At 40.8% G+C, this 13,791-nt stretch overlaps 1 protein-coding gene across 1 annotated transcript in view; it reads left to right on the forward strand.

Annotated features, from left to right (window-relative positions):
- Positions 1 to 600: 600 nt before the first annotated feature.
- LOC134529811 (uncharacterized) overlaps positions 601 to 13,791 on the forward strand; it is a 35,130-nt gene continuing 21,939 nt past the window's right edge. The window contains exon 1 of the mRNA XM_063364275.1: positions 601 to 878. Coding sequence (XP_063220345.1) covers positions 849 to 878 — 30 coding nt within the window. The 5' untranslated portion in view covers positions 601 to 848. The remainder of the gene's footprint in view (positions 879 to 13,791) is intronic.

Here is a 13,791-nt window from a genome sequence, read left to right on the forward strand (position 1 = left end):
CACAACGCCGAAATAACAACTGAATGAGTTTGTGTGTGTTTCTTAAATGTACCTTAACGCCGAAATACCACAATCAAACCTAACCTTACCTAACCTAACCTAACCTAGCGTAATATAACATAACCTAACTTAACCTAGCGTAATATAACCTAACCTAACTTAACCTAGCCTATCCTAGCCTAACCTAACCTAGTCTAACCTAACCTAGTCCAACCTAACCTAGTCTAACCTAACCTAGTTTAACCTAACCTAACCTTTGTGGCAGTCCTTCAATGACATTTTTCGGCGTTAGTGTATTTCGGCGTTGTGGTACACAGCAGTTTTCTAGCTGTCGGCGTTGTGGTCAATTTGGCATTTCGGCGTTGTGGTGCGTCGCCGTTTACGTCTACTGATTTGACAGTTCCGTTGGCAAACCGTTGAGCCGATGGTGTGCGCGGGAGACAGGAGTCGGTATGTGTGACATCATGTGCGACCCGCGCGGAAGACAGGAGACCGGCGCCTCGCGGCGACCTTGCCGACGGAGGGGGAGGGGAGGGGGAGTGGGAGGGCAAGGAGGGGGAGGGGACACGCGCGCACGCCCACGCGCGCGGGGGAACGCCTATCCCCGCGCGCGCGCGGCCCGGGAGCGAGCGTGACGGCGCGTGGGACCGCAGCTGTCCCGCCCAAGGATGGAGCGCGCGCCGGGGAAAAGGTTGCGGCGCGCGGCGGACAGCTGATTCGGCGACTCGAGCTGGGCGAGGACGGACAACTGGCAGTCGGCGCGAGGGACTCCAGCGAAGCGCCCGCGAGCGGTCGACCAGGTCGCGCGATCAGCGACGCGTCGCCTCTCAGCGAGCACTCCTGCTAGCATGTCGCCGCTGCGTCAACTCGCCGTCGTGGTAAGGCAGTTCCTCAGACTGGCTCGTTGTCTCTGGCCGCTTTTTGTCACGCGCAGACATGAACTATACCATTAGCACTCACTGTAACTATAGCGTATTTATGCAAATGGTAAGCGTAATATTAACACTATTTATATTATTATAATTTGAGATTTAAAAAATATTTATTCTTCTCAGCTCGATGATTATTATTTTGGAAATTAAAATTTAGAAAGCTATAGTTTTATTTAATATTTAAATTATCAAGTAGAATAATAGTATAAAATAAGTAAACAGAAAAATGGCATTCGAAATTTTGTGGTTAACTTCGATACAAACTGAATAAAAAAAAGTTAAGAACAACGCACAGAGATATTGTAAAATATCAAGGATGGATTCGTTCGTGGTCTATGGTGAGGCACTACACGTAGAATTGCCTGGATGAAACCGTGGGAAACCAAACAAAAACCAGGAATGCCATATCGGGATCCGAACTGCATCCTTCGAAATGAAAGGCCAGTGTTTAACCATTGTGCCGCACTCAGTATTGTGGCTTGAGAATTGGCCAAACTTCAATATATATTTAATTAGCGAGTTTTAAAAAAATGAACTATTTAATTTTGAAATAAGTACCTTTAAATTAAGTAACTATGCTATATTTTCTTTCGCTACTGTTACTAGTTTTATATTATTGCACCTATAAATTCTATCCCATTTAAGGACTGAACGTTCCATTTTTCGGCAAAATTAGGTAATTAAAATATTTCTTTTTAAAATTAGACTACGATGCTGATATAAAACACATCATACAGACTACAGATGAGTTTGAGATCAAGATAATCACATGTTCTCTCGCATCAAACAATATACAAGAAGGTGGGCGTGGTCATACTCTATGACAGCACATCCCTGCATTTTTTTTTTTTAAATTTTCATTTTAAAGAGACGTGGTTTATTATTTCACTTGTGTAAACTTAAATTACTGAGAAAGAGGGCAGTACGATATTTGATTATTGTTTCTTTTTTATGATTGTTATATAAAACTATATAAAAATTCAATTTTTATTTATATTAAATTTTTTATGAAAAATATATTATACTATTTATTTGTTTAGAGAACTGACCAACAAACTTGAGAGCTGTTTGCATAGATAAGTGCCTGAGGCTATACATAATGTGTAAAAGCAAATAGCACGTAACTCTATTGAATTCATACGATACGTGCGACTGATGATTAATGGAGCGATTTTTTTTGTTTCGTGAAATATCACAATAGAACAGTATGTCTTTTTTTTCAGTAACCGTCGAAAAATATGCCAATTATGAATCAAATTTTAAACTACGTACAAAACACAACAATTGCTCACGTTTTCAGTTAGCAAATCACAAATTGTGGCTTATTGGCCCATTGGATTAAGGGTATGATTCTCGCTAAGGTTGCAAGAAATCTCGGGTAAAAAAAAATCCAGAGGAGCTGTTTCTTTAATCTTCCAAACTGGAAATTTTGCTTGTAGGATATATTAAAAAAAAGTACATATGTGTTTAGCGAATTTAAATGGGGGTTGTAGTAAATATATACCGCATCATTGTAGCCGCACTTCAATTTTCCTAGACTGTGCACGAGACATCTTTAATTTTTAAAACCACCCCGGTGTGCTACTATCGAACCTACTATCTTTCAAAATTGATTTAATTAAGCGGTACCTTATGACCAAAACCGCTCAATATTAATGTATGAATGGGTGAAATATTCAAAATTATGTTATGTTAAATACGAATAATTTAGATCAGTTTGAAAAGTCTTCCAGTTCCCTTATCTTATGTCCTTTTACACGAGTAGTAAAAACTTACTTTATATTATATTAACTCATGTTTCAAAATATGTGTTTCCTAACAACATTTTATAATGTGTTAACAATATTTTTCTCTGCGATTAATTTGTAAATTCATCTCATTTAAAAGTGTAATCTTAAATTTTATAAATATCTTTACAAATAACTGAAGCTGGTTTAATTTTAAGCTTAAAAAAACCTTTATGTGAATATAATTTATTTTTTTTAGTATTATCACTAACAGACGATAGATCTCCAATAGTGTGAAATGCAGTAAGCAACTAACTCAACTTTGTGTCTCTACTACAGTAAGCAAAATTATTAGTTATTTTTTGCACAAAAAATTATTATTTTCTTGATATAACAAACAAAGGAGTACAACCTCACTCACTGGTTAAGTTGAGTTATTTCATTGCTACATTGCAATTTATATTTTTAAGGCAATATCTCTAAATTTCGCTCGAAACTTATAAAAAGGATATGCCAACTGCAACGTCTCATATTAAAAAATTTTCATTGGACTCAAAGATGATAAAGTTTTTTTTTTCACTGCTGGATAACGCATACAACTTAACTTTAGCAGCCTCGTTTTAGAAATATGTTTTCAGAAATTTTGGCATTGGCAATCAACCAGATATCCAGCATGCAGGAAAGGCCGTGGCTCCATGAAAGAGAGGTCAAAACATGCACGGGCATAACAACCCCTATGCGAATATTCGGGGCTGAAAACACAACCTTCCAAGTGGGAGTAGGTTATGCTACCTGCTTGACCAAACACGAGTATGGGACCTACCCTTGGTTGGGTTTTCTGGGCCACATCAAGTCCTTCCCGGGTGACGTCAGATATTACCTACTACCTGCTTGGCCAAACCCGAATATGGGACCTACCCCTGGTTGGGTTTTCCTTCCCGAGTGACGTCAGATATGACTACCTGCTTGACCAAACACGAGTATGGGACCTACCCCTGGTTGGTTTTTCTGGGCCACACCTAGTCCTTCCCGAGTGACGTCAGATATGACTACCTGCTTGACCAAACACGAATATGGGACCTACCCCTGGTTGGGTTTTCCTTCCCGAGTGACGTCAGATATGACTACCTGTTTGACCAAACACGAGTATGGGACCTACCCCTGGTTGGTTTTTCTGGGCCACACCTAGTCCTTCCCGAGTAACGTCAGATATGACTACCTGCTTGGCCAAACACGAATATGGAACCTACCCCTGGTTGGGTTTTCCTTCCCGAGTGACGTCAGATATGACTACCTGCTTGACCAAACACGAGTATGGGACCTACCCCTGGTTGGTTTTTCTGGGCCACACCTAGTCCTTCCCGAGTAACGTCAGATATGACTACCTGCTTGGCCAAACCCGAATATGGGACCTACCCCTGGTTGGGTTTTCCTTCCCGAGTGACGTCAGATATGACTACCTGCTTGACCAAACACGAGTATGGGACCTACCCCTGGTTGGTTTTTCTGGGCCACACCTAGTCCTTCCCGAGTGACGTCAGATATGACTACCTGCTTGACCAAACACGAATATGGGACCTACCCCTGGTTGGGTTTTCCTTCCCGAGTGACGTCAGATATGACTACCTGCTTGACCAAACACGAGTATGGGACCTACCCCTGGTTGGTTTTTCTGGGCCACACCTAGTCCTTCCCGAGTAACGTCAGATATGACTACCTGCTTGACCAAACACGAATATGGAACCTACCCCTGGTTGGTTTTTCCTTCCCGAGTGACGTCAGATATGACTACCTGCTTGACCAAACACGAGTATGGGACCTACCCCTGGTTGGTTTTTCTGGGCCACACCTAGTCCTTCCCGAGTAACGTCAGATATGACTACCTGCTTGGCCAAACACGAATATGGGACCTACCCCTGGTTGGGTTTTCCTTCCCGAGTGACGTCAGATATGACTACCTGCTTGACCAAACACGAGTATGGGATCTACCCCTGGTTGGTTTTTCTGGGCCACACCTAGTCCTTCCCGAGTGACGTCAGATATGACTACCTGCTTGACCAAACACGAATATGGGACCTACCCCTGGTTGGGTTTTCTGGGCCACACCTAGTCCTTCCCGAGTAACGTCAGATATGACTACCTGCTTGGCCAAACACGAATATGGAACCTACCCCTGGTTGGGTTTTCCTTCCCGAGTGACGTCAGATATGACTACCTGCTTGACCAAACACGAGTATGGGACCTACCCCTTGTTGGTTTTTCTGAGCCACACCTAGTCCTTCCCGAGTGACGTCAGATATGACTACCTGCTTGACCAAACACGAATATGGGACCTACCCCTGGTTGGGTTTTCCTTCCCGAGTGATGTCAGATATGACTACCTGCTTGGCCAAACGCGCTCGGTGAAAGTGTTTCGAGCAACACGGGTCGCTACCAGAAATAGCTCCCGTATTCAACAGCGCGCCCGTTTATACCTGCCTGGGGACTTGATCCACGCCTTCGCAGATACAGCACCTCTGTTCTCTGCGGGACCGGTCCCTGTGACGTAACTGTGGACGGCGGCCGATACGGTATTTCGCCAGAGAGAGACGGTGCGTGCTTCAAGACCTTCGCCTCGCTTCCAGCTCGCGTTTCGAAAAACTGTAGCGTCGTCTGTGTTTCGTGCTTCGTTGGGTTTCCTGTCTCTATTTTGGCACACGGATCACCAGTGCGGAAGCAAAAAGCGTCCTGGCTGGCCCGGCCAAACAGGACTCTGGATTCCTTTCCAGACGTCCGCCGTTCACAAGGAAGCAACTGCTAACGCAGACGTAGGCCCTACCTAATTTCAGTGTAATGAGGGTTCATATTCATTCGCGGGAAAATACCTGCCTTTTCATGTAATTGAGGAAGTCTGTGAAAAATGGATATATGGTACAGTGGGCACTTTTCTTCAGGAATGTTTTAAATTGTTTATTTTAAGGTGTTGTATTAGCGCAAAAAAAATTAACTTCGTAATTTTAACACCAGAGATGAGGGCCTTATATTTTCGATCACATTGTGTATTGCTGTATCTTTAAGGCCAAATATTTAAAACATTCCTTGTGGGAAAGAGCCATAGCTCTATAGACCCATATTTCCCAGATATTTTGTTGGTATATGTTTTAACTTTACAGTGGTTATGAAATTTTATTTAAAATAAAGGTGAAAAATCATCGATTATAACTTAATTTACGTAAATTTTTTTCATAGTATATTTTTGAAATTTTAAATACTTTCTGCACTTACATTATTTCTCATTCAAAAAATTATAAAAATAAAACAACATCTTTACTTCTTTTGTTTATACATGTAATTGGCCTATGTTTTAAATCCAGAACTAATTTATCCAAGACTCCATCTTTGTCTCGTGAAGGACGTATCTTTCTGTGGTTCCAAAAACCTCTCCGCCCACCTGGTTGACACCAAAACCTCACTAAACTTGAGATCCTCCCAGTTACGTGGCTTCTAAAAGACCAAGTCATTCGTCTCTTTCGCAACCGTTCCATGACTATCTTCAGCTCTGCTTAAGAACGGCAACACACGGTGTCCTCAATTTATTTTTTGCAGGATTTTCAAATTTTTGAAACTAAGTAAAGATTCTAGTAATACCTCCTTACATGTTTGTTCATGAAAAAGTGAAGAACATGGTTTAAAGTCTAGCGAGTTAGTTTTGTCTAAATATATGTTAAAAATAGCTTCTAAAAATCGCACCTAGGTAAATGTAGTTTTTAACGGTTTTAAATCAACTAGTAAAAATTAATGTTCCCAGGCTTTCACGGCCATTGTCTGAAGTAGCTTGGCTTCTGGGTTGTAGCTGCGTCCTTGGCGAATAATTAACCGACTTTTCGGTCGACATTGCAGTCGCCATCATCAGGGAACAATTACCTACTGCTCCCTGAAGATGGTGACTGCAATGTCGACCAAAAAGTCGGTTAATTATTCGCCAAGGACGCGGCTTCAACCCAGAAGCCAAGCTACTTCAACTAGTAAAAAAAATCAAGCAATAACGGTTAAATCTAAAACTTTACCCACTTCCTGTTCCCTGTTGCAGTGTAAATGTCAGCTGAAAACACGACATTGTCACTCATCGATTTTAAGAGTTATTAACAGGGACATTTAGTTTTCGCAAAAAAAAAAAAAAAAAAAAACTTAGAACACTCATTATATTGCAATTAGTTTTCTTCCTTGTAATTTGGTGACCGTATGCAAGAGAAGCAATTGCCCTCTTTGGCCGAGCCACTCAGGACGCATTTGCTTCCAAACTGAATGGCTGTGATGCGTGTGCCAACAGTTAAAATGTACCTGAAAGAAACTAAACAAATAACGAAACACAGACAGGTGCGTACGGAGAATTTATTTCATTTAATATCGGTTGGAAAAAGGGGCCAAATAAAATGGGGGGGGGGGGGGGGGGGGGGGGGTGGAAGCTTTGCCTGCTGTTTGATTTAAATTTTTGTTTCCGTTTGTTGGTGGGAATGATAGATTTTTTAAAAAAGATTTATTAGTAATACGGAGTTTTCCCAACTGGTCTCTAAATCTTTCTCGAGTTCTTACGCTAGAGTGAAACGCCTGCGCTTGCGTCACGAACGCGAAGATGCACCTAGTGAAAGCACGCAAGGTCACGATGAACAGGTTCCGAAGGCGCAAAGAGTTGGTAACGGTAAATATGTGGCCTTTAAGGCTTGGTCACACACAAGTTGATTTTTTTTTTTTGTTTTTACAAAATTACTCTCACAGGATGTCCATAAAAGAATGTCCCAGTTTAATGTAGACTATTTACAACTCATTAATCATATTGAAGATAAACTAACCTAGTTTTTTCTTACAAATGTTCAATGTGTGCACCTTTAGTTATATGGCACACATCCAACCTAAAGTCCAATTATTCCCACACTTAGTTAAACAGGTACGGAGTAATAGAAGCAATGGCTTCTTCAATTCTGTGTCTCAACTTTGGCAATTCATTAGGTAGCGCCGGAACGTAGACACGATCTTTTATAAAGCCCCAAAGGAAAAAAAATCGCTTGGCGTTATGTCAAGTGAACGTCAAGGCCAGCGAAAAAGAGCTCTGTCGTCTCGACCATTACGGCCAATCCAACGGTCAGGGACTTCGACGTTCAACCAGTCTCATACAAAGATCTTCTAATGGGGAGGGTCTCCATCCTGTTGCCAAATAAAGTTTACGTATTCACCCTCTAATCATTTTGGAAAGAGCCATTCTTTCAACATATCCAGTTAAGCCACCCCTGTTACGGTAGCTTCAGCGAAACAAAATGGTACGTATACTTGCCGTCGAGACACAGCGCCGAAAACTTTTAATTTTGGGGAATTTCTTTGGCGTTCTGCTAGTTCTTGAGGATGTTCTGCCCCCAGATACGAACTTTATTAGTGTTTACCTCCCCACTTAGATGTAAAGTTGATTCGTCGATCAACACCACGCGATCAAGAAAGTCATCTTCCTGCTCAAACACTTGAAGTGCAGTGTTACAAAGTACACCAAAGTCATCTGGCTTTAAGGCATGCAGCAACTGTGATCGGTATGGACGTATGTGTGAACGTGTTCTTAAAACCTTCCACACGGTCGTCTTTGACAACTGAAGTTCAAGACTTGATTTCCGAACAGATTTCTTAGGACAACGCAGGTAAGATGCTCTGAAACGGTTAACGTCGTGTTACAGACACCTTTGGTAGTCCCGTGCATTTCCCTGTACAAACACATCCGGTTGTTTCAAATTGCCTATATCATCATCGGATGTTTATGCCACATGTAGGATCACAATTAAACTTTAAACGATACGCACGTTGAACTGAAATTACAGATGCACTCCTAGCAAATTACAGAACACAATGCTTTACGCTCAGGAATCACCATTTTGCGTAGGTGGCGCTGTAATAAATAGTTCAAATCGTTAAAAAGAGCGACGAGTTATGTATGCAAGTTAAAATAAATCAATATAAACATATAATATTTACTAAACATTACAATAATTCAATGATTGCAATACATTTTTTTTATCAAAGGAAACCAGTTTGGTGATACTTTAGTTTGGAAAAATACTTTTTGTGCAAAGTTTACTGTAATATTTTACTTAAAATTGTATACATTTTTCAAACAAAAATCTTCAATATAGCATAATAAACATTTTGAAATATCAAGTATGAACACGTAGCTATTGTTAACTTGTGATAGTAAGTTGTGACCACTGTGACAATATTTATAGTGACACAGTAAAACAGGCCACAACTGTTAACACTAAAAATTAAATGCCAAAAAAAAATTACATTCATCACGCTACCGTTCTGTTATGAAAATGAATATTTAATATATATTATGGTATTTCTCCATTTTTTTCATACGTGGATTGTCTACATACGGTTAAAATGACATATTTGATTAAAGTTATTGTTTCCTTCACTGCAGTAAATAAAATACTATATTTTTGCAAGGAATGTTAGTCAGAAATTTCTTATGTATTACAATTTTACAGAAATTTAGTATGCAGCATCAAACGAATATAACATAAAGCAATAAAAGTTTATCACATCGTACAAGAAATATTATTACGGAAAGTTCACTTTAATACTACAGCTGAATTTTATAACAAATATTAATAATATCCAATACACCCTTTGGTGCCTAGATAAAAATGTATTAGTATGCTTTATATTGAATTGGTCGCTGACTGACTTTTTCAAGAATGAAATATGCATATACAATAAGATAAATATATAAGTATATAAGATAAATATATTAAATAAATATATTAAATATAAGTAGAAATATGTGTACGAGATATAGAAAGATAGAGAAGGATATAGAGATATATAAATGACGAGATAAATAAAGACAAATGTTTTTTATGTGTGTACTACATACTTCAAACAAATTTTTAAAAAAAATTGATTGAGGTATTGCAACGCATGCCGGGCAGTACCTAGTCAGTAATTATTACAGAAAATCCGTAATATATATATATATATATGAACAAACTGGGATTACTTACAAGTGTTGAGCCCGTATGACCGAACGATGCGATGCAAAGGCAGAACGCCTGACTCGCATACGGGAGGGCCCTAGTTCGACTCCTTGTTCGTTCATTTTTTTGATTTCGGGTCTCCCCTTGGGGTGTTCGTAACGACCCACAGGCACGCCGGGACGTGTGCCTTACGAAAGGCCACGGTTGACTCCTGCCCCGCCTGCCCTGACCTCTGTGGCCTGTGTTCGTCTCCACTGACCTCGTTCCCGACCGGACTGTCGACCAAACTGCACGCCAACCATCTTCCAGCAGAGTTCATAACACCACTGTGATATCTAACCCACATATTTCTTTCAGATACAGTTCAATACTAACTAAAAACATGGACATTTGTATAATTATTTTCCTCTGGATTGATCATACCTGCATCAATAGGTTATATGTAAACAAAAACTCATGTCGCAAATTAAATTTAAAAAATTTCGCTTGGAACGAAAAATTTTGACACATCCTTCGATATATTCTGTTAAATAAGCAATGTGTTTGATTGAAATTTGTGAGATTTGGGTTTTGAGAGTCGGGAAAATGTATATCTTTAAAAGTGTACAACCCATATCACAAAGATTATTATTTAATGAAAAAAAACGAACATGCTGAATAAACTCATGAAACTTATAATAATTTAGAACTTCTTTATCGATGGTATAAACATAAATGCACTGGAACAAAAGTGACCAATTTAAAGCATTTGAAAAATGCATTTGTATTAGTTAATTTCACGTAAGCTTGGTAAATATTGTTTGTAATTTAAGGGGGAAAAAATTGGTTTTCTGTAAAGTCGGTTTACGGACGATAGTTGAACGTGACAACGTCATAACAAAACATTGATGAAATCATTGCATACTTTTATGAATAAAATTGAATCATTTTTGTTGAATTATCACTATTTTGTATGGATACAAAGAAGGAGTGAAATGAATTCTACAATTTAATTGATAAATTTACTTATATTTGCATTAATTCATATATGTTTATTACTTTAACGAACAGATTATTTTAACTATAACTTTTATACAAGTTTGCTATTTAACTTCTTCCAATCTGTGTTATTCTGTTAAGGATAGGACGATGATAGGAAAAGTAGGAAACGAATGGGAGTGTTTCGAGTTTAATGTGCCTCGAAAAAGTCAAATCGATGGTTGTTCCAATCGAGTGGAAGAGAGATAGATGCGGCGCAAGCGTACAATGAGCGTAACGGGACAAAGCGTAACGGGACAATGTGCGTAACGGGACACTTTTTCGTGCGTGCAGCCGGCGTTCATCGATTTATTAGACGTTGTCACGTCAATAATATTTTAACCTACAACTTTGAACTACACAAATCCTGCATTGCAGCAACTGCTCCATATGGTGGCTGCCGACAGTGAAAGCAGACTTCACACTCGTCTAGTTGTGCTCTTTGGCATTGGCGTCCACAAGCCCAAGCAGGTGATGAGTGCCGGCCTTCTCGTTACTCGTACATGACTCGTTCAGCACAATAGTGACGGTTCCTGTGAACCGTGAGTCTGTGTCGTTCGTTGGGAAGCACCCTGTGACGCGTCGCCGGTTGCGTTCCGAACACAACACTGTGCTCGCCTGCTCGCGCTTTGCTACCCTCTGGCGTATGCGCGACGAGATTTGAGACATTCTGTGTAGTGATCTAAAATAGGGTCAGATTGAGAATTTTCTTGCGACACAGGATGTTTCGAAACACACGTTAAGCTCAGTGTAAACACGTGTTGCTCAATCCATCCGCTCCCAGACCGGTTCGCAACATCTCTCTCTCTCTCTCTCTCTCTCTCTCTGCCCGCGTGACCCTGAGCTAATGTTTTCTTCTCGCTGAAACCAGTCCATCCTGTGTGTGCAACGAATGATCTGATCCAATATTCTATCCTTTGCCTACCTCTACAGTTCTTGCTTTATTCTTAAACCTCCGTTGCTAAAGTATACGATGTCTACGTGGCACATATCACAGGCACTGTAATAAATGGATTGTGCTGTTTGTTACATACTAAATGCAAGAAAGTGAATGTACGCAGATTATTTAATGGAATATTAAAACTAATGAGACGACAAATACCCAGTAAACCAAGGTAAATTCCTCTCTTCCGAAGATTTTTTTTTTTTAATTCGTTCATGCAGAATCCAGCAAAGGCACGGAAATAAATAAATGCACGGTTATTGCTATAACTAGAGACCGGAAAAATTCGCGAATTCATTTCGCGATAGGCTAAAATACAAATAGTTATTTATACCTCAGTGCTGCCTCTGCTATTGGCTCACAACTCACCTGGATGACTCTGGGCCAATGAGAAACGCCCGACCAAAGCTTTATTGAATCACAGGCTGCTACGTTGGGACGTCTCACAAGACAGCAGCCAATGAGTGGGTGGCATTTGACCTAGTGTACGTAGAACTATGGAGTTCATCCTAGAGGTCATTGAATTCGCGATTTTTTCCGGTCTCTAGCTATAACTAGAAACCGGAAAAATTCGCGATTTCAATGACCTGTAGGATATACTCCATGATCCTCTACGCACGCGGGAAAATTACGTCTGCTCATTGGCTACTGACTCGTGTCGCCTGTTAACTGGGACACTAGTGATTCGATACTTCTTTTGTTAAAGGTTTTATTTGGCCGAGTATCATTCAGATAAACTGTGGCCCAATCACTGATGCAGTAAAAAGGCAAACGTTTTGGAATTCTAGACTATCACGAAATGAATCCGCGAATTTTTCCTGTCTCTAGCTGTAACTGTTGGCCCCCTCCCGGAAGTGTCCGAGGGGTGGTTTGAAGGATGCCAGCGCTCGGCGCGCGTGTGCGCAAACACTCGCACACTCGCCGGGCGAGCGAGAGAGGGGGGGAGAGGGGGGAGGGAGGGGGCAGCGCGCGGCGTGTTGCGTCAGCGCGCGGCGCTACAAGGAGAAAGTGGCCAGAGCGCTCCTGCGCGGACGCTAGGCCCTGCGGACCGACTGGCCACGCCCACTCGGCCCGTCTCACGGCGCGGCTACGGGCCCTGTCACACGGAAAGGTCACGCGTCCCACCCGATAATTACGTGTTCCGTAATTTCTTCTTAGCACAGTATTTTTCATAAAATAACGTCCCAGTCATACATTCGACTGTAAGCGTTGTAGAGTTTTGGTTCAAGGTCACGATTAAAGAGTAACTCGAACAGTTGTAGATAAGAGCACGCGCGAGTACTGCTTTGTTGTTTTTTTCGTTCGCAGCGCCACCTACGCAAAATGGCGACTCCTGGGCGTAAATAGTTTTGTGTTTGCAATATGCTAATTTTTATTTCAACGTGCGTTTCGTTTAAAGTTTCATTGTTGAAGTCCCCGACCGTTCGATTGTTCGCAATAGTCGAGACGACAGAGATTTTTTTTTTTTTTTTTTTTCGCTGGCCTCCACGTTCACCTGACATAACGCCATGCGATTGTATCTTTTGGGGATTTATAAAAGATCATGTTCACGTTCCGCCACTACTTAATGATTTGCCAGAGTTGAGACACAGGATTGAAGAGGCTATTGCTTCCAAAGTGTGCGGAGAATTGGACTTTAGGTTGAAGGTGCGCCATTTAATCAAAAACAATATTAAGGGGCCCATACATGGTTAGTTTAACTGTACGTTTATCTGTGTGACGTCGTGTCTGAACGATAACTGAAGCTACAGCGCAAGTTTTTTATACGTCCAGCCATCCAGGTTCTTGGACTGAGCCCAGGGATGTCGACCGATCACCGACAATCCTTCAGTTTTTCCATCCTTTATCTGTCCAGTTTTTATTGCTTGTTTAATTGAATATGTCAGTCGTGGTGGCCACGGAGAAAAAGGAGACCCTACAATATACATTGTCTCTTCCCGCATTGTGGGATTTAGAAAATCCCGACTACATCAATAATTTTATTTAAAAAAAATGATGCAGCGTACGATACGTTCCTATTCAACCACTCCTTTGTCCATACTCTTTTCTTTTTTCACTGATTTTCATATTTATTCTCTTTCTGCGGTAATGAAGCAGCTAGCTACCAAAAGGCAAAATGATAATTTTCTCTTATCGCCCATACTGCGCTTTTTTTTATGTTCAACATGTGGTATAAC

The sequence above is a fragment of the Bacillus rossius genome, chromosome 2 (assembly GCF_032445375.1).
Source record: "Bacillus rossius redtenbacheri isolate Brsri chromosome 2, Brsri_v3, whole genome shotgun sequence".
NCBI classification, from domain to species: Eukaryota; Metazoa; Arthropoda; class Insecta; order Phasmatodea; family Bacillidae; genus Bacillus; species Bacillus rossius.